Source organism: Gallinula chloropus, assembly GCF_964237585.1.
Source record: "Gallinula chloropus genome assembly, chromosome: 6".
NCBI classification, from domain to species: Eukaryota; Metazoa; Chordata; class Aves; order Gruiformes; family Rallidae; genus Gallinula; species Gallinula chloropus.
The window spans coordinates 18,208,303-18,230,798 of record NC_140091.1 but is presented as its reverse complement, the minus strand read 5'-3'; the positions used below and the strand labels follow the sequence as shown (position 1 = coordinate 18,230,798).

Genomic DNA, 22,496 nt, shown 5'->3' with positions numbered 1-22,496 from the left:
ATATTTTAAAAAATAAAATTTATTTCTCCAAAATAAAGATTAGTACAGTAAGATAATCATCTCAAAAACAGTTGGAAAAATAAAAAGGTAATTTGCAATCAGTATAAATAACCACATTCATTACGAATACAATGTTTAAGTTTCCTCGTTGCATGATTTTGATACTAGCAATAGCATTCTTGGGTTGCTGTTTGTCCAACGGGCAACATTCCTTCCTTCACAGTTCTTGCCCCTGAAACGAATTATCTGTGATCAGAACCTTCCTTTAAATTTAATGTATCAAAATCCATTTGTACCAAGAGGTTACTTTTCGTTACTAAGATTTATCTTACAAATTCAATACAACTAGCTGCAGAAGTCCATGACTTCTTTCTCAAATTTAATCTCTAGACAGAAGTTAATGCATTTTTGTCCACTGTTCTTGTAATTGAAAATGAGCATAAATACCAAATTTCCACCACATTAAGTTCTAACAGATCTTTAGGAAATATTATGCAGAATATTTTGAAGTAGAAATCTTCATACACAAATCCCTCTAAAAAATTGTAGAGTTTAAATGAGCACTGTCTTTTGAAATAACTCCTCTTTGTAAGGCTTAAGTTTCACATAGAACTGCATTACTGCATTTAAATTCCAAAAAAATTAAGCTTCTAACAATTCAGGAAGCATTTGTAAATCCCTATCAATAGTGTCAAGGTATGAAGTTTTAGGAAGAAAACAGCCTATGATTTCTATCAATATAAAATGTGGAAAAATTGTATCAATATTACTGTAGTACTCTGGATTTTCTACAAGGGGTTTTTTGTTGGTTGGTTTGTAAGATTTCTAGAGGCTTAGCCATACCACCACTCCCCCTCTCCCCCACAAAAAAAACCCCAAACCCCAAACCAAAAAGGCTTTCATGATGGACCTAATTATTTGGCAGTTCATTTATAGGAAATAAATTAACAGGAGCACAAGGTGATCAACAAAATTGTCTCTCTAGTACATGCTATATTTACATTAGCCAGTACTGTGACACAACAGAGGCCATATCAGCCACTAATGTTTCATAACATCACATTATACTCTGGCCCTTGTTATTTATGAAGTGATTATGTCATATCTATTCATGTACAGTTAGATGCTTATTCTTTATGGAGCAATGCTATAAATAGAGTACACAGACATCTCTAAGTAGCACATAATCAGCTTACAGCTAATGAATGAAAGATTACTACAATAACTTCTAATTATTTTATGCTATCCATACTTTTACAAAAACATTGTAAAAATTACCCTTTAAAAAAAACCCAGTCTTCGTAAGCACTATTTTTTTTACTTAATTTACCATTTTTAACACAACTTTTATATGACTGAGTAGGTCTATTTTCAATGTCTTTCTTATATCATCCTTGGCCTCCCCCTACCTGGTTTCCTTAGAAAAAATAACAAGGCAATTTGTCTGGAAAGGAAGGATCTAATGAGCAATTGCACAGGGGTATCTAGGAAACTCTTTCCTTCAGAATCATCCCCAAAGCCTTAGGAAAAGTTCGAAGTATGTTAAGGATACATATGAAAGGTAGCAGCAGGCACTGTCCTGTTCTTGACTGACGTAAATAACCTTGAACAGAAATGAGGATGGAAGAGCTGCCATTGTTTTTAATTTGCCATGAATGTCTTCATATTCAACTACAACACAGCTAACACCCCATGATCTAGAATGCAGATGAAATGCCTTTGGTAACTACACAGAAAGGAGACTTTTCCCTTATCTTACCCTAAGGAAGAAATAACACATGAATGCAGCATAATCAAAATGCAGGCAGGAGCCATTTCAGTTTTGGTCTTTAGATCTAGCTGGTGAGCATCTCTGAATGAACTCACTCTGCAGAAAGCCTGTTTATCTCAGATTGCATTTGAACTTGTAATCAAAACCAAAGATTTGTATCATTCATGAAGTAAAATTAGCTATCTTTTCTAGTGTACCTGTATGCTCCCATTGACTGTGCCAAAAAATTCCCTCCTCTCATTCCTATAAGCATGCTAGATTTTAGTGCTAGTCTGATGAATTACTTTCCCCAGATACCCAAGTCACAAGAAGCTCTCATCATAAAGGTTATTGCTTCATTTCAAAGAAGACCGTGACCATAGCCAGAATGGCTTATTAAAGATTACCAATATTCAAATTTCTCCTCAAAGCAGACAATTAAGAGTATGCCATTACGGTTGTAATTAAATCATTAAACTGCTTTCACTTCAGAGGATTAAGATTCAGGATATAAATACAATTACTTGGGGAGAAGTAATTACATTTATTCTAAAGAGACCCCATATTGTTCCTTTTAGTATTTATGGTAATGGCATTAAAACTTCATAATTTGTTTGGTATCCAAGGAACATTTTACCTTTTCAACAGCTTCTAGGCTCTGTTGCTTTCTTCCAATCTTTTCTTCAGCCGATTTATTTCTTGATCTCTTTGAAGCAACTCAAACTCTTTTTCACGAAGCTCATCTTTAGAATGCTGGAGTTTCTTCTCTAAGCTCTCAATCTAAACAGAAAGTGCAATTAAGTCGGAACAGACACTTTATTAAAATCAGAGTAATTAAAAAACTAAAACAACCAAACTAAATTTTAAAATACCCCCAGTATTACCTCTGACTTTGGATTTGTTTGTCCATTTTTTAGTTTTAATTTTGTCAACATTGTCCTTTATTAAAAGAGCACTTTGGGACTTACATCATATCTAATTAAAAAATTATATATACTATGTCCCAAGGCCAGACTTTCTCATAGAATTAGCAGCCCTTTATTAGGGAAACTGGGTTTAATTTCAGCAAGAATTACCTGTTTATTGCATTCCTTAATTTCTAACTCTGACTTCTGTAAATTACCCTCTAATCGAATTATTTGTTGTTCCATTTCTCCCCTGTGTTCACGAACTGTCATATCCAACTGTGTTATCTAGAGGTAAAAAAAGGTAGAAAAGGAAATATTTTAGTCAGAAGTATTATGCAGGTTTTACGTAGCAATACTACCAATATGACAGCAAAAGGAATGAAACCAATCTTTTATAGCCTAAAGAATATTCTCTCAAGTAGTCAATATAAATGCACCCTACTATCTCAATTAAAAAAATAGGGGCCAAACACAAGAAGGGGGGAAAATATGGAAAAGACTGTAACTGAATATGTTTGGGTCCTTCGACACACAGAATGCAAAACTAGTGCCATGTTAAACAGAATGTAATGAATAGCTTATTATACTAATCCATATTGTTAGAAAGTGCCAAATTTTGCCAAAGGAAAAAAAACATTTAAAAATCCCATCATTTTGATGAATTCCCAGTGCAGCCCACAAGATACTGCAGCAAGAATATATTGAGAGGTCTGGTGTCCTGACAACGTTGGCTCCTTGAACTGATTTTTTTTTTTAATCCAGATCCCTTCTTTTCTTTGAGCCTCAGATATTCTTGGATACGAAGGCAGCAACTCCTGCAGGAAGTGGCTATTACAAGACGAGCTACAAGTGACACAAGAATATATTTTCCATGATGGGTAACAAAACCTGAAGCCACACCAAATGACTGGAAAATATTTTACATTGGCTAAAGAAATTTATTCGCATGAAAGGGTTTCATATTTAGAGGTTGCTTTACAGCTAATTAAATATGGGTCAGAGAACGAAGGAAAGGAATGAATTATTTCCTGAAGCACACTTCAGTGCAGAATTTTCTTTTGTAGTATCAGACATCAAGATGACAACAGTCGTTCTGTAACTTTATCACTACGAAAGAATTATGAGATAGGTTTTCACAAGGCTTCTGTTAAAAGAATAGTCTGTGGTCCCTTAGGGGAGCACAATCTGATTTTCCCAGTACCATAAAGCTTCAGAAATGCACAGCTGGTTTTGAGGTTGGCACCATGGCTATATTAACAGTACAGTTTGGAACGATATGTGAAGGCAATTAAACCTAGCAGCCTTTTTGTAAGTGATCTACTACATAACAGGAAGAATTGTCAGTAACATTCTTAAAATTATCTGACCTGAGCTGCTCTTTGTTTCAGTTCCCAATTCCTTTCCTTCAGTGCTTGGTCCATGTCAAGAAGTTCTTGGGTTTTGTCTTCTATTTCTCCCTTGCAATACCTGAAATTCTCATATGTTTAATTGTTCAAAGCACATTGAGTTACTTAGCTTGAAGTATCCAGCTTGAAAAATCAAGAGAACTACCTACTTAAAGCCAAATTACTGTAAAGTGTGAATCAACTCATTGGTTGCAAAGAAAAAAGCCCAAATGGAATAATTCTGTTAACTAAGATGGAGATTTCCCAATAACTTTGTTATTGAAGATATTTAATTGGTTATCAGGACGTATTCTTTTAAAAAAGAATAATACAGAAGGAAGTGTCATTAACTTATGGTCAGAAAAGAAAATGGACAATTTCAGTATAAAGGACAGTAATTCCCCTTCCAATTATTTCACAGCTTTGGGACTGAGAAAATAATTTTAGCAGATTTTAAATCAAAATTCCCAGAAAAGAATTCAGCGCCACTGCCTAAAAAATATAAGGTTTTTTATTTAGACAGCTGCTGAGAATATAAAAAAGGATTATCCAAAATATTTGCTATTCCTAAGGAGAAGCTAACACACCTGATTTTTCATGATTCAAAAGATATTAGCTTACCTGAGCTCATTGGTTAGATCCACGATAACAATGTGCTTCTCCTCCAGAGAGGACTGAGCATTCTGCAATGCATCTTGCAATTCCTGAAGCTGTGTTAGGGTGGTTTTTAATTCTCCATGGGCATTCTGTAATGCAGATTCTAGTTCTACTATTTTCTGTAAGGCTTCTCCGTGGCAAGTCTCACTTTGAAGCAGCTTATCTTCTAAATCATTCACTATTTTACACACAAAAACACAACACAAAAAATCATCAGTAACACTGCTGCCTACTATTATTTGTGATCAAAATCAGTTTTCAATATCACTATTTTTAGGAAAATTAGAAAACCAGTAACCTTTTCGCAGCACTTAAGTCTTTGATGGTTTTATTCACCTTATAATCTACAATTGACTTGAAATATGAGAATGTGGCTAAAAACATTTGTCTGAGGAGAAAGTACAGAGACAACATAGTAACTGAATATGTAATATTGTGAAAAATGCAAACAGAATTGTTAGTAAGCCTCTGGTTTAAAAAAAAGGCAAAATTAGACAGAGGAGGCAGGATGGAATTACCAACAAATTTTAAAAACCCATATTTTGACCGATTATAAAACAGGAGAAAAAAAGAAAAATGTCTAATCTAATACATTCAAAGAGCTAGCACAGTGAAAGGAAGCCTGAGAAACCAAGTAGCCAAATTACCCTCATTTGCCTTCTTATTGAGCTCTGCTCGTGCTTCTTCCAAAGTAACATCCAACTGATTTATCTGCATTGCTTTGTTTTCACCATCTCGTTTTAAGTGTACTACTTCTTTTTCCATAATAAAATGTTCATTCTTACACTGATCCATCTCCAATTTAATTTTTCTAAATAGTAGAAGCAACCAGAACAAAATGAACCTTGTAATAACAAAAGTAACACAGGTACGTCCTTCTGTCCTTACATACTCTAAGATGACAAGCATTTGTGAAGAAAAAAGGAATAAAAGGAGTCACGTTAAGTAGACTTTTCTCACAAACCATATTCTTTAAGACTACCAAGCTCTCCTAGAATCACAAACAACTGGCTATATTTATGAATTGAACTGCATTATGATGTGCCATCTTAAGACTAAAAATTTGCCAGGACATGCATTAATTCCACTGAAGACTGTTCCAGAAAATCATGCCTCTGCTTGTTAGAAACTTCCATTCTGATTTTCAGTCTATGTTCATACAGAGCCTGAACTGTATGACTATATAGCTGAATACCATTACAGACAGCAATCTTCCTTATTGATATCTCTAGCTGCAGAATGTACCACTCAGTTATTCTAAACCTACCTGAGTGTAATATTAAGTTCATCCACCTTCTGTCTCTCTAAATCTGCTTCCTGAGCAGCTAGGTGAAGCTTCTCCTCCATCATTCTCAATTCATCTTCTGCATATGCTTTCTGCTTCTGAAGCTCTTGTTCCAAACTGGACACCTAAAATAGTGTTTAAAACGTGTTGGCACTTTTCAATTTCCTTGTCTTGCAACTCACATAGGAAGTTTTAACACAACACATTTCTTTATATTCTAAAACTATATATAATTTAGGACTAGAAGTTTGCAATCGCATTTGAAAGATAGGTAGTTTCTAGTAAATATAACAAGATTCACCTTTCTGATTTTTAATACACCTCTCCTTAATTTTAGTCTTGGTTTTGATGTTCCAGCTACTTATCTACTGTAAAGGTAGCTAGTATTTCTGATAGCATGCAGAACCTGATTTAAGACAAAAAAATCTGAGTAAACTCTTTCTTTTAGATATATCTAAAATAACAGCAACTCACTTATCAAACATTCCAATTATAAGGGTATTACAAAAACATCTATAAAATCATTTAATTATCTGCCTTTATGTAGACTCTTCTCACCACACTGTACCTGTTTTTCAAGTTTAATTTGATTATCTTCCAGCTCCCCATTTCTAATAGTTTCTTGCTGTAACATTTGCTGCTGATGATGCAAAGTTTGTTGTAGGAGAATATTTTGTTCAGTTGTGTTCTGAATATTCTGATCCTTTAGTTTTATTTCTTTCTGCAAATAATGAATCTGAAAATACATTTATTGTCCATTACAATAAAACATTTTTATTTGTACTTGCATCAGCTATTTTCTTGATTCTTAATGAGGACAGAATCACACCTATGATTCAGTAAAATGCCTGGCTCTGAATTTAGTTGGATTACAGTTTCAATAGTACATAACATGTCTCAATTCAACAGTTTCGTTTTATAAAGTGAGGGAAGTAGTAACGTATCAGCCCCAGGTTTTGACTTCTTGCTTTCAAAATACACCTAAACTGGTCAGTATTTTAAAAATATACATAAAGATTTTTCATATCTAAATTGCTCAACTGCTTCTCTTTCTGCCACTTCATTTCTCAGAAAGTCTTGTTTTCCCCTTGAGATTTTGTTCTGGGTTCTCCCGTTTATTTCTTCCTCCCTCTACAACAATAGTCATTGCAGTAAGAACCAGGAATTCTGAATGCCTGACTTGTCACATGAGGAATGGTCTGAATTCTCAATGATAAACACCAAGAATTTTCTGGAGAATAAAGAAAAAAAAAAACCAAAACCCACTAAGGGCTCACCCCAAAGTGGTAGAAGTGACTCAAGTCACTTATGAAAACACTGGTCATAGTTACAACATCTCACCTGCTGCCCATTGGGTTTCACACAGCATCCAGTCTCATCACAACAGATTTTAAGGCTTAGAAAGCAGCAATAAATATCACAAGCTTACACATAACACACGCCACAGATTTCGATCCAGTTCCTCCTGTCTGGGGTACACTAATCTCCAGGTGACCAAAGCCTGTCTCTTGGCAGGTAGAGAGGCACAGACATAAACAACCTACTATGATAATTACTTCATGTTGTTGGGCATCCCCACAAACAAAAATTTATACTATTAACATTTAAACTTAATTCTTTATTGCTTCCATGTGGTAGTGGAAAGCATGATAAAACTCAAGGGCTTGAAGTAAAACTTTTCTTATGCCCAGGACTTCTTCCCCAATAAGATAACTGAAATATATCATTATGTAGACCTAAGTTTATATTGCAATAGAGCTCTCCATTTTTTCCCAAGTTAATGCTTTCTTTCATTTAGTTCTGATTCTGTTATTTCTTTCAACAATTCATTTTTATTGATACTTCTTTTCCCTAAGCTTCACCAGTGTTTCTTAGGTATGATTTTCCCCCTTACTCTCAACAAAAGTGTAGAGTCCTTTCCCAGCTTAGTTCCTATTCACAGCTCCTGCTGTAAACGTTTTGTCTCTCATTTCACAGACAAGCATCTGGATCAAATCATTCATACCAAGTGTTCTCCGCAATACATAGGAATTGTTAAAACAAGCTGGTACCTCTTCAGATGTTTTCTTGAGCTGATTTTCAAATATCTGCTTATTCTCTTGTGATTGACTCAAATACAGTGCAACTTCTTCCTTACATAAGTCTACTGCTGACTCAAGTTGTCTCACCTAGTTGAATGTTGAATGTAACAGATTACTTAAAATTGCATGATATGGTTTTTATTAACCAGTCAAAAAAATGTTAAAAAGACATCTTTGTGTAAAATGTCCAAAAGCTGCATTTTATCTAAGGAGTATTAATACATGCATGGAAGATTATGATACACTTTAAAACTGAAATCAAATTCAGAAACTAAAATTATTTGTGACATTAAATTACAATATTTCAGACTATGTTTAAATCAGATGAGACTATCAGTTAAGACAAGATATTCCAGTGTTTGTCAGTAGCTAGAATTTAAGAGCAAACATATGCTTTGTGTAGTAAGTTCAGAATGATGAACACATGTGAGTTGTGAAATATCTTTTTCAAAACTAACAGTCAGATCTTAATACAATTATTTTATTAAATTATTGCTGCAAGTGCTGCATGGAAAGCAATTACCAGGCAAACACTAGGAAGAGTTGTAGGTGGCTAAAAACACAACCAATAATATATTATCATATATTGTAGTTCAAAAATATACTACACCTAGAGCAAAAAGATACATAACATGATCTTCGTTAAACAGCAATTTACTTTAAAGGAACAGCAAGCAAAAAGATCTGCCCTATTTGTAACCATAGCAATTTTATAAAGCAATTATGCATTGCATAATCTCTAACTGCAGGTTTCACCATGCTTAGTTAAAACAAAAGCAAAAAATGAAAGACTTCAAGTTTATAACTTCTGAAATATTGATGTGAGAAATTTCTATCAAGTAGCTTTAATATAATTCTTCTATGACAGATTTCTATAACACCATTACTGCAAACTTTAAAACTATTATTTGAAAGTTACTAAGAGCTTACTAACTTTGTTTGTTTCTTCTGCTAACTGACTTCTCAGCATCCTCAGTCCGCGATCTTTCTTGACGTTTTGATCTTCCATTTCCTATTTGTACACATTTTTATTCAAGATAGCAAAATATAAATATAATAACAGTAATTTAACAAATAAAAGTCACACTAAGAATCAAGAAAAAGTAATCCAATCAGTGTATTTAAAACACAATACCCTGTATACTATATTTGTGTATATCCTACTCTGAAGTGAATTTGGTTCCTGATAGCTGTGCCTTCATATGTTGCAGCAGCAGGAATTACTAAAGGGAATAAAGCGTTGCCATAATAGAACATTCTTGGTTTGCCACCTAATGCAGAATGATGCAATTTTTCTTTATCCAGATCTCATTCCTCTGATTAGAGCAAGAAGCCCAAGGTGCAAAACAGAGGCATAAACAGAACGATGAATAGAAAATAATGGTCATTAAAGTTTGTACAATACATAGTAGTAGCAGCTGAGGATTATACTAGATTCAGTCAGTTACTTAAAAATTAAGAAGCCAAAAAACATAAGTATCTTTCATTTTCTGCAATTTTCCCATGTGTTTATACATCTGCTTTCATTATTAATCACTTGCTTGATTTGCATTTAACAAAATTCAAGAGCCAACCTCACCTCTCTGCTTTCTATCAGCAGCCCATCCAACGATTCAATGCGATGCTGTTTATGTATAACATCTTGTTGCAAAATAGATATTATTTTCTCTTGTTCCATGAATTGTTGACATTTATTCTCCAGCTGTGTCTGAAGCTGTCCATAAGTAGTTCATGGTTTATTATTTTAATAATAATATAATGTTTTCAGAAAATTTATGCATCTGTGTCATTCAGTTCCATTCACCCACCACTTCAAGAATTAAAAGAAAATACATTCCTGCTCTCAGCAGTATTGCACTGTCTTAAAAATACCAAGAAACCCTGAATTTTAAAGCAGCAGAATTAAAGCAAATGAGGGTAGGCAGAGTACAATCTTCAGTCATCAGCCAAGACAGTAAGACATCCGTACATTCTTTAGCGAAAGACAAGCATCTTGAACAGCTAGAAATAGCCACAGTTCTATTTCTAATCACATGAAGCAATAGAATTCTTCTCTAAGGACTGAAAAACCTACTGACAGTTCTCCCTGAGCACAGATGCTCATAAGACTCAAGCTGGCAGAGGTACAGCAAACGCGAGAATATTGTTAAAAGCTGTCATAGCTTAACCATTGGAGGCAAGAGGGCTTTACTTCTTGTTTTCCTTTTGCTAGGTGTTTGGAGCAAACAACAACAGCGTTTTGCCTAAATCCCTATTTCTCTTCAGTTGAGCAGAAAAGAGGGTATGAGTATCTCAGAGGGAAACCATGAGATTGTGTAGTGTTAGATGGAAAATTAACTAAAACCAGGAAATGCAGAGAGAAGACATAACTTTTTAATATAAAATTTTAATTGGACGTCTCAGAATTACATAGTTACTAAGTATACCACTCATACACTTAGCACACAAGGGAGGTCTTACTAGTTCAATCTGTTTTTCCATCTCTCTGTGCTGCTCAAGGTGAACCAACTTTGTTTTTTCAAAAGCAGAAGTTATTTCCTCATGTTCTTGGCTAATAGTTGCTTCCAACTCCTTAATGTGTTTGTTTTTTCCCTAGGAAATGGTGAGAATAAAAAGGAAATTAAAATATTTAGCTGCAATATAAACCACTATTTAATTAGCTGATCAAGTTCTTAGATTTCATAAAAGAACACAGAAAATACTCAAGTTGCATGCAGTAGGTTCATCTCAAAGTATGTGAAACCTGTCACATGAGCAAATGCCACTGAATGCAGCCACTACACAGAGATGAGGTGTCTGCCTCATCTGACTACTGGCACAGATCACAGCAACTGGAACAAAGCAACTTCTGACAGACAAAAAGAAATCCTGTGTTCACACGGATAGATAGAATCTTTAAAACACAGGTTTTCCATCTGAAAGGGACGACATAAATAGTTTCCTTTTCTAGCAACCTTAGACTACTAAACTATACAAAAAAAGTTTGTATAACAATACCCAGACTGGAATTCACAATGTTCCAATTTGTAGATCACTTTCTTCACTTACTGCCATTAGAAGACTTTTATTATTCATAGGTCTACATGTATTTCGCTGAAACAAATGCTACAGCTGATTTCCATAGGACCAGATATTCATTGCATATATCATCATAATGAAAAAGTCAAATGTCCACTAATAATTTCCCATGTCCAAAAGCAGGAAAAAGGGGTGTTTTTTTAAAGCAAGGTTCAGTTTTCAAAAACCACAAAGACTGTTTAGCAAATCTGAAGTCTATCCATTTTGAATACACAGAATAATACTGTTGCAACTTAAGTTTTTATTTCAATTTATGTGTTTTTACGTAAATCTAGTTTCTCAATCAGAATCTTTTACCCTGAGCTCTTGTTCCAGATGGGTATTTCTTGCTGCAACAGCAGAGTATGCAGTAACCTTTTCTTCCAACTGTTTCTCAAGGGCAGAAAGCTGAGAAGATTTCTTTTTTATCTGAAATTAAATAATGCACAAAACAGCATGAAGACAACTGTTTGGGGCTTATTCAAGCATTTGTATATAGTTTCCACCAATTTAATTTTGGCTACTACTATATCCCAGTATTTCTAATTATTTATTTAGTGGTTTGGGTTTTGTTCTGCTTGTTGTTTTTTCAAATGATCTTTTAAACTTTATTACTTATAGAGAAGAATTTAAGATAATTTGCCTTAAATTTATCCAGTTCATAGTAATTGTCAGTACCTCCTGAGTGAATGAGCTGTTTACAGAGTTGTAGTATTTATAACTCTGTCCTGAGGAAATACTACAAATCCCATTATGCTGCAATTCAATAAACACATTAGTGTCAGAATGCAACCATTAGCATTTTAACTTTCTCAACCAGAGAACAGCTAGGTGAAGCTTAATTTCTTTATTTTGTGACTCTACAGTAATGATGTTGATCTCCAGCAGCTGTGCTAACATTTAATGAACTGTACTAACATTTAATAAGCACAACTGTTCCTTCAACGTCTGTCTCTTAGATAAGTTTATTCAGCCAGTTAGTAGCAGAAAAGGCAACTAACTATATCTGCTTTCCAATTAAATTTCTGACAAACTAAGGCTGCTACCTTTAAGTTTTTCTGCTTTGCTTAAAAGTTTCTTCCCAATTTTTCTTAAATAAGACAGATTTTAAAATTGAAATGCTAAGTGCAGTTTTTGCTGTAACTATTATTGTAACCATCTTTGATTACTGAAATAAAAGAAAATATTTTTTCAGCACTTCTAAAAAACTTACTTCTCTCTCTAAGCTACTAGTTTTTGAAGCCTTCTTCAGTAGGTCTTCTTGTATGATTTGAAACTGACTGGCTCTCTGAGCCATGCTGGTCTTCAAAGAAGAATTCTCATTATCTGCTTTTGTCAGTTTAGTGCGTAACTCTTCTATCTCTTTCTGGTACCTCTGCCTCTCCTTTTCAAATTGTTTGCTGATAATTTCCAACTGTTGATACATTCTCTTCTCTCAAAGTAGAAAAAAATTAAGATTAATTTACAAAAGAACATACAAACCAGCACTCAAGCAAATAATCATACAAACTAAGGAGAGGAGAAATATAATTTAATGACACTATATTACACATACAATATTCAGGAACAAGACTGTTTATTTTTTCCCTCTAATGTAACCAAAAGCCATATTTCATAGAACCAAAAACCCCAACTAACCCAACAAAGAAAGAAAATAATAGACAGCATCTTTATACAGGTGCCCTGAAGTCATTTCACATAGCAGTCCTAATAGCAATCACAGAAGCAACTGCAGAAATTTGACAACAGCAGGGCATAGAGAAACAAATCAAAGACAACATGGAGACCTGAGCCTAACCTGCATAAAATAAAAACCCAAATGTTCCGTTTCAACACAACTCATATCTTACACAGTGCTGGACAAGTAAGGAAATCAGCAAGAGCAAGAACGTTGTGTCTAGAGAACACAACAATATCCAGAATTTCAAAGTAGCAAAATGCTCCTGTTCAACCAGACTCTATCTGTTGGCTGGCAGAGATAAGATTTAAAAGACATAACAAAATCAATTTAAACCTCAACAAAAAAATCCTGTTCTGTGGACTAATCAGACAGAACTGCACAGCTATTTCTGTAAGCTTACCTCCTTGACTTCTAATCAGTTTGACAGGCTCTGTTTCCAGGCCACATATCCTGTTATTTTCTTGTCCTTTATTATCATTAGAAAGATGCTCAGCTCCAGTACAGATAGTTAAGTTTGCATGAAGCTTCTGAATTTCTGCTTCTTTCAATGCCGGTTTAATGCTATTATAAAGGAAGAGACAATTATTTAACATTCTTTCTATATGCTAGTTCTAACATCCTTTTATTATCTGCCAATTCTTGGCATAATTCAGAAAGTTATACCTTAGGTCTGCAATTAAAGCCTTATTTGATTCACAACAAGATTCAGAGAGAGCTTCTTTTGTTGAAGAACTGGATAGCTGGTGTTTCAAGTGGTGCCATTTAAACTGCAAGTTATGGAAAATAAAAATCATTGCAAAAATCAACTTTTTATTGCTTCACAGTGGATTTGACTTGTGTGGTATACTCTGTACATTCTAAGGCAACATGCCAGGATGTTAAAAGCCTGGGTAACTTGATCTTTAAAATCCTAAGTGACTGCAGAACACTGCAGGTTTGTCTCACATTGGTAGACTAAGAGGCATTAAGATCTTCTGACACTGAGACCATTCCTTTAGATATCTTTGTACAGAGACTGAAAAATTAAGTAAATTAAGATTCTACCAGTAAATCCACATTTTGAACTTCATACATGTTTCCTTTTATATTTCACTGACTGAAATTAATACCATTTTTCCTCAAAAAGACTTGGTAGCGTTAAATTACTAGAATAATCCCATTTTTTCCAGAAAGATGTAAAAGCTTTTTCCAAAAGGGCCCTAAAACAATTTTTAATGCCTTCCAAATAAATGTCTATGGTTACAACAGCCTAAATCATCATTTTTTAATGCAAAATTAATATGTTCTCTTCAGCAGAGGTCACTTTGCCAATTCCAAAATTGTACAGAAAGCGTATTTTGAATTTTGTTTTCATTGCAGCTACTCAAATTCAGAATTCAAAAACAGAGATTTGATGCAAACTTTACTCCTGACCTCAAGTGTCTCTCTAGCCCTTCCTGACTTCCCAAACAGTTCCTCCAGTAACCCCACCCCCCAGAGTTCTTTTAATCACTCAGTTTAGTAGTACAATTCACCAGTACAGGCTTCAGGCTCATAAACCAGGGTTTGTCCTGGTAAAAAGAAAGTTCATTTGCACAGTGAGAGAAGTTGCACCTTGTGTTTCCCAGCAAAAAAAGAAAAAAAGGTTCCTACAAACATCTCTCCTGCTCTAATTTCAATTTCAGCAATGCAAAGACATTGTCACTGGCTGCATGACAGTGTGTCTGCCACATGGGAAATGTCATACTGTTCTACTGAGAACCACCTCAACGTCAAAACAGGACACGATCATGTTTTAGAGAATATACCTACATCTGAAGAATCAATACAAAGAGCAGAAGAATGGAAAGTGTAACTTTACATGCTTGCTGGTTTATGAATTCCAAAGCACCTATTCCTTGATCTTGAACAAAAAGACACAAGTAGAATATTTAAATTAAGAAAACTTTTAAAGCATGCATCTTGAAAACAGTAACTCAGATTATTTCTCAAGAACATCACAGGATTTCCATGGAATGTCAGTTAGAATTAAGACACACAATACAATTTGTAAGGAAGCATCAGTTACTGTACCTCTTCAGATGTCCTTAATGACAACTGGGAAATAATGGTTTCTAGTATGTTGAGCTCTTCCCTTGAATCCTCAATTTCTTGATGGCATAATTTCAAGTGGTTACACTGCTGTGCAGTAAGTGCTCTCAGCTCTGCATTTTCACTTATTAGAGCATTTTTCTCTTTAAGTACTATTTCTTTTTCACTAAGTTCACTCTCAAGTTCAACGATCTTCTGATCGGATTGAGTTAGCATTGATACCATTTCAGTGTTCTTTGCCTCTAAAGTCTTAATTTCTTCTTTTGTGCTATGATTCTCTTCCTTTAGTTGCCTAAAAAAAGTATATCCATTTAAAAGGTGTCACTCAACATAGAGAAGACTAGGTTTTTTGTTATTAAAAGTACTAGAACATGGCACAGCTACAGTTTTACTAGTTTATATGTTCTCAAAATCTGAGATGAGTTCAGTACTAAGGTTAGAAAAGTTTTCACCGCTTTACTAAGATTTCACTGTTCCTAAGGTCCAAGATGCAAACTGCTACCAGCAAAAGGACAGAATAAACTGCTTTGCATTCTTCAGTAGCTAAGTAAAGTTTTAAGCACTATCAGGAGAGTCACTGTTAGGAAACAGATCACAGTGACATTAACTGTGCTGAAGTCAAGGAAATGCAAGAACAGGATAAAATAATTATACATAAAATGGCAATGGATGGAGATAACATACTAGGACTGAGCTGGCTGAACAGTATGCTGCTAACAAGAGAGGGAGGGGCCCTATTTCTTTGCTCCCCTCACACCTGACTGTACAGCCAATTGCATTTTTAGACCACCACAAATTATTCACTTTAAGTAGCTGCTGATTTAGCAAACTGAATTAGGTCAGCAAAAGTCCTGATGAGCGCCAAACCCAGTACAAGTTAACAGAGAAAAGAGGACAGTTTACAGAAAAAGACCCCCCCACCATCAGCAGAGAACTGATGGGTGCTCACACACTCCCTACTTTTGCCAAAGTGGCCTAAAGAGCAACTGCTAATACAGGAATTTTGGGTGTGGACAGCCCATGTGAATGGGATACCAAAAATTGTCTGAGAAGGCACTTGTCCAAACTTAATAATGCTGAAGACAAACAGCTGGTAGTCTTCCAAAGAGATAGTTTTTTTCCCTCATTAAAGTAATGAGGAAATTTCCAAAGACTTCTGAAACAAAAGGGGGTTCAGCTTGAAAAGAAACACAGAAAAATTTGTAGCAGTGGGAACAGAGTAGCAGTCAAAACCTGGTTGCAGCCAGTATCACAACCTCTGTTCAGACCCAAGTGCAGTTTACCCATCAGATTCCAGGAGCATTCTTCATTCTAGCTAAGGCTGACAATAGGATATGCAACAAGTGGCGATTCACTCTTATCGGTGTCAGTGAACTCATAGGGTGCCCTCTCGTTGGCACAGACACTGGCTCTCTGCAGGCAGCAGAACAGGGATACGTCAAGCCAGAGAGCCCACATCTCCCACAGAACCAGCAATGCAAGCAAGGAACCTGTGCTCCCAGGGTGGGTAGGAAGTTACTTATTACTGCAAACATGTGGAGGCATTTGGAATTAGAACTTCTAGGGACTGGTTATAGACAAGAACATAGAAATTTGTGTTTGCTAATGTTTATTACCTATTTAGTATTACAGTCAGTCTCTAATTATTGATGATCCTGATCCCAAATGTTCACTGATGCTGATCCTGATTCGGTCTGAACCACGCAAACTGAGGGGCACGTTCACAGTGACAGTTGTAACATGCAATTTGTTCTCAAATAACGGTACAGAAATTTTTCAAAGTCTTTCTGTTACCTTAATTGCTCTTCTAGAACGTCTAGATCCTTTTTGTAGTTGACACACTTCTCATTTAACTTCTCTTTTTCTTTTTCACAATTGATTAAGCGTTTTCCTACGACAACTTCTTCAGCTTTGACCTTGTAAAGAATTTTTTTCATTACTGTACAACAAAAATCTAAGCTTCCATGGCCAGCTAGCTTTTAAAAAAGAATATCACAAACCCTACATCGTTTCATCTTTTCTTTCTCTTATGCCCATATATAATTCTACAGCTCACAGTTGAGAAGAAAAGGAGAGGGACAAGGAAGTTGTCTCTGTCATTTCAAAAAACGTACTGTCACTTTGGTTTAATATTTTAGGGCACATTTACAGTTGGCAATCTCCTTCCACAAAGTCATCTAATCAAATAAAAATTCTCTGCAAGAGCTGCCTCAGGCCTTTATTTTCTCTTCCCACAAAGCAGGAAGCGTTAACAATTTTGACCACTGGAACTTTGGGAGATCACTTAGTTTTCATTTCTAGCTCTCCTCTAGTTCACATTTCATCAAGCAGGGTATACAGATGAATCATAGAATCATAGAATGGTCTGGGTTGGAAGGGACCCCAAGGATCATAGAGCTCCAACCCCCCTGCCACAGGCAGGGACACCAACCTCCAGGCCTGGATCTACACAAGGCTGCCCAGGGCCCCATCCAACCTGGCCTTGAACACCTCCAGGGACGGGGAATCCACTACCTCTCTGGGCAGCCTGTTCCAGCACCTCACCACTCTTTCTGTAAAAAATTTCCCCCTAATATCTAATCTAAACCTTCCCTCCTTTAGCTTTAGTCCATTAAGTGGAAGAGAGTACTTTTTAAAGGATCACATACTTTTTAAATGCAAAATTCCAACTGGCAAAAGACAGAAAAAACAGCAGCAATATTACAATTACAAAATATCAACAATGCAGACTGTTCAGACTGTGTGATGACAGTTTAAAACTGGATAACTGAAGTTATCCACACAAACTCTTGCTTATCCTGTCACAGACTTCGCCACCAACAAGCAGAAACCACTGACCCACTGGTGAAACTGTTGCTGTTTGCTGCATGGCTTATTAGAAGAAGCAAAATCCTAATAGTATGGCAAAAGCAAGTGAAGAAAAACCACTTACCTTTTCTAATTTTTCAGTTATTTCTTCTTTATACTTTTTGAAAGCTCTGGTCAGCTTCTCTGCATTCAACAATGCTTCATTTCTTTGCTCTTCTGCTCTGCAAAGAGGCATACCAATTTTAAAAATCACAAATTTCAGTCATTATGTAACTATCTCCTTCAGTTACTAAAACCAACTACTAAATTAACTGCTTAAGGTAATTGCCTTTCTTCTCCTAACTTTCCAAGTACTATATAAAAAAGGTTTCACAAGGTATGGTATAAATTAATTGAAAATATAATTTTTGCATATTAACATAAACAAAATTTCAGTAAGACTAAAAGTGTAAAAATAAATACTCCTGATTCCCCTTGAAAAAGTGTTTGATGCAAATCATCCTCCTCTCCCTGCCAGTAAAAGCCTGTTTGAGGGATGGGGATAGTGCACATGATAAAGAAAAAAGAGACAGCAGTGGTCCTTAAAATTCAGACTGCTGAAGAGGAACTAGAAAAGATTTTTGTACTCAAGGGAACTCGCAAGATAATGAGACTGACAGAAACTCATTAAAGTATAAACTATTTTGGGGATACTGGAGAGATCACATCAACAATAGGAAAGGAAGCTGAGACTGGGATGACAGCTGAGCAACCGTTCAAAGCAGCAATGCAGACTGCTTACTATTTCACTCTATTACTCCACAACCCTGCCCCTTTCTTACTTTCCCCTATCGTTACTTGCTAGGGAAGAAGTTGGAACAGCAGCCTCGGAACAGCTCACGTATGCTGTCTGTTCAGGACACCCAACACAGGCACACAGGAATTACCACTGCTCAATTAACTTTTGTCTCTCCTCCAGTAAGGGAACCATAGAGACGGGTGAGTGCCTCAAAGTACAGCCTGCCCTCAGATCTGTGTTTCTCAGCCTGAGGACTGAGAGCCCCATCTTGAAGCAGGCAAAAGTATCCAGAGAAAAGAATAAAGGGATTTCATAACAACAAACAAAATAGCATTAGCCTAAAGCACTTCAGTTTGCTCAGCCAAAGAAAAGTAAGTGGTTGTAAGTACTGATTAAAACAGAAATATAATAATTGTTAATACAATGGAAATAAACACTTATTCACCATTACTCAATTTACTGAAATTACTTAGCTACCTCTTTCCTCGCTGCCTTTGTTCAATTAATTCCATTTTCAGATTTTTATAGTCCTTTTTATATCTCTGCAACATGTTTTCTCTTTCCACTCCCGTTTTCTGGCTTTGATCTAGTTTATCTTCTGCATTTCTAGCAAATAAAAACAGCATAAGCACTTCTTTTTTTTTCAAGAAACTAGATTTTTGTTGCTCTTTTCTGCATGTGTTTGAGAAGTGCTAGTCAACCATGCTGCAACTCTCAAAGCTAGGTTTGGAACAGTCATAGCCTTCAGATTCCCCAGGAATGTGTGTGCAGCCTGGAATGGTGTCCCAACCTCACCAAGAGGTGTCAGGATTGCCAAGGACTCAGATGGCTGTCTTTGTGTCATTAGATCTGAACACAGAAATCATCATTTTTCTGGCAACAGGTGTGACTGGTCAGGATGCACATGTAGGAAAACAGCCTACAGGTATTTAACCTTGCTTTGTGAAGACAGCTTATTAAGAGAATATTACATTATTATCTAGGATTAGATTGTAAGAAAATAACAGCCTCTGTTCACATTAGCTTTATTTGGATGTTTGCCTTAATATATTCCTGAAGAAAAAATCCTTCAGACTACATGATGTCACGTTTGAAAATACATAAGCCTTTATCTACAGAAGACACCAAGTCACATAACAGTCAATCACTTTAGTCAGTTATAAGGGCATATTCATGATTAGCATACTTTATAAACTGGTTTCTTTTACCAGCCTTTATTGTTTCTCCATTTACATTCCCCATACGAAGGTATCAGTACAAAATAAAACTCTTCCCTACTTTTGTATATGGCTCTGAAATGAAAGTTCAAGGCCCAGATTCCATGACCCACACAGCACCAGTAATTATGTCACCCCAAAACAGCAACTGGACTAGCCAGAACACAATAAAATATTGGTTTAGAAATGCAATTTATTACCTCAGAATTTTATCTTGAGACGAAACTTCTGCTTCAAGGTTTACAATCTGTTCTTTTAACTCTGGAATCCTGACTAAATGTGTGCCTAAAGTTGATTCAAGACAAGAGATCTGAAATACAAACATATTTGGGGTTTCATTAACCCTTACATGCATACCTTCAGGTGAGATGTAAAAACTATCTACTTAAAGTGCTCTACTTACTGCAGTGCTCATAACCTCACTGTAGATGTTCGTCTATACAAAGAGACCTCCCATTTCCTGCTCATTTGTCATCCTCCAGTTCCCTAGCACCATTCCAGTGTGATATACTGTCTAGCAGAGTGATTCCCTTATATGTGGATCTTGTCTCTTGCCTTTCCTCAAAAGTTTATAGTCTGTTATTTGTTCTTTCCATGCGAGACAATCAAACATTTTGTTTATCTACTTACTTGCACTGTCTTGGAGAAGATTTCTCAAACAAAAAGCATTAAGCATAGCTCTGTTTTAACATTACGTATAAACCAAATACAAGAATAGAGCTGTCCTGAAAAATATTATGCATACAAGTATATACCGTCATTACTGATTTATTAGATGCAATATTTCTATCTAACTCACCTTCACTTTTTCAATATAGCAATATTAATCCAACCTGAAAAGTCAACATTTCTCATTTCCTACACAAATGGGTACTGTGCCATCATTATTCACATTAATCTTAATGTGGCTCAGACACCCGTACATAGTGCCAAATACATTATTAAATTATTTTCTTACACAATGTATGCTTCATTCTGTGACTTACTAACTTGATTAAACTCTAGAACACAAATATACAGAAGTAATAATTCACATAGGTTTTCCACTCATGGAGAAATAGATTCCAAACTATTCTGTTCCAAGATTAGCACTGAATATTATGAAGAAACAGAATAGGAAACTTTCAAGTGTAAGTATTAAATGTAGATATTTTAAAACAGCACAATCAGCATGTTCTGCTTGAAGTTATAGATTCAAGAGACATAGGAAATGGGGTGGGGTTTTTGGGTTTGGTTGGTGGGGGTTTTGTATGAATACACAAAAGATACATACTCTTCTTTTTGACTGCCTCAATTCAAAGCCCATCATTTTGACACTGTTCTTTAAGCAGTGGTTCTCAGAAGCCAAAGATGCATTTTGCTCACGAAGGGCATCCAGCTTCTCCTTAAGACGTTCGTTTCCTTCCACAGTTTTATCTGAAGTTGTGGATGCTGAGTAAGACTAAACATAAAAAACATTTTATACACACTCACACTTTCACAGACGCATATATAAGCAATACATACATCAATGGAAACTCCACAAAAAAAGTGGGTTCAGATCATATCAAGTTTAAGAGTGTTCCATGATAAAATTGCCCAATGCTAGACTGTATCTACTCTAAGCCCTAAAAAGCAAAACAATCCCACGTTCATAAAAATAGCAAAGAACAGAAACGTAATAGAAATAAGTAACCAAGTGCAATATTTACCTCAGATTTTCTTTGAAAATCCTGGCAAGTCATTTTACTGATATTCTTCTTACGGTTGGAAAAGCCTTGATAGTTGCAATTAGGCTGAACACGGTCTTCCAGAGTGAAGTCTGCAGCCTCGTCAAGGGAGTGGCCATAGTGTTCACTGATACTACTGCCAGAAAGGAGAGTAAAGTTGCTACACAATTTTCTCTCTATTATGCTTAAATCACTGTTCAAAAAGAAAAGCACAAAAGGAGCTACATGCACTAACCCATTACACCAAGGCCAATTTACACCGCAAGAGACAGGCTGTTCTCCTTCCCACACACACTCATACCTCGAAAGCTGCTCTTCCACAGTTTGCAGGTTTTTTTCAGTTCTCGTCAGCTGATTCCGTAACGACTGCAAACCTGCAAGCAGGTCTTCATCAGCAGCACTTCCACAGCCAGTCCACATGCAGTATTCCAGTGGCACTACAGACATGGCTACAATAACATCCAATATTACAAACCCGTTAGCAGTACACAAGTACTATTTGCAGAGGACGCAAGTTACAAAGCTGGGGAGGGCGGGGAGGCAGCCCTTACCACAACAAGAGTCTGCAGATCGGGCCTGAGACGTTACTACGGGAAACGGCCGGGCGGTTCTCCAGCAGTACGGGAGTGGCTCCGCCGCCCGGCTTCGCAGGCCGGAGCTGGGCAGCGCCGGGCCCGGCTGCGATCCCTTCTCTGTCTTCGCGCCCGCTCTACCCCCCAACCCCCTGTGCCGGGAGGGCGAGCGAACAGCACCGGGAGGCGCGTCTTTGCCGCGGGAACAAGCGGCAACACGGCTTAGCAACAGCAGCCGCCGCTGCCGTGGGGGACCCGGCGGCGGAGGGGCCGCGGCCCGAAGACCCAGCGTGACGGGGCCCAAGCGAGCCGACAGCTGGCGACGAGTGACGCTCACCTGCCTCCGGCCCGAGCCCGCCAGCGAGCCGCTCGCCCCGGGGAAAAGGGATAAACGGAAACGGGCTACCACTCGGCTCCAAGGAGGCTCGTACCGATTACAGCGACACCTCAAAGCCCCCTCCGACCACACCGCTCCCTGGGTGGAGACGTTCCCAGAGTCCAACCCCCGCTCCGCTTCAAACGGCGCGGGCCAGCAGCC

At 36.6% G+C, this 22,496-nt stretch overlaps 1 protein-coding gene across 1 annotated transcript; it reads right to left on the bottom strand.

Annotated features, from left to right (window-relative positions):
• Positions 1-110: 110 nt before the first annotated feature.
• Positions 111-21,806, bottom strand: CCDC18 (coiled-coil domain containing 18; the record flags this gene model as incomplete). Its single annotated transcript, XM_084265953.1, is given in 25 exon segments — positions 111-232; positions 2,388-2,420; positions 2,426-2,530; positions 2,827-2,943; positions 4,026-4,125; positions 4,665-4,878; positions 5,348-5,511; positions 5,968-6,110; positions 6,554-6,721; positions 8,037-8,153; positions 9,001-9,078; positions 9,646-9,780; positions 10,527-10,658; positions 11,442-11,552; positions 12,337-12,557; positions 13,205-13,365; positions 13,468-13,571; positions 14,857-15,166; positions 16,669-16,790; positions 17,807-17,903; positions 18,938-19,066; positions 19,878-19,987; positions 20,951-21,118; positions 21,369-21,522; positions 21,688-21,806. Coding segments are annotated over 25 exon segments (3,327 nt in total). The 3' UTR covers positions 111-217.
• Between the last annotated feature and the right edge of the window lie 690 nt (positions 21,807-22,496).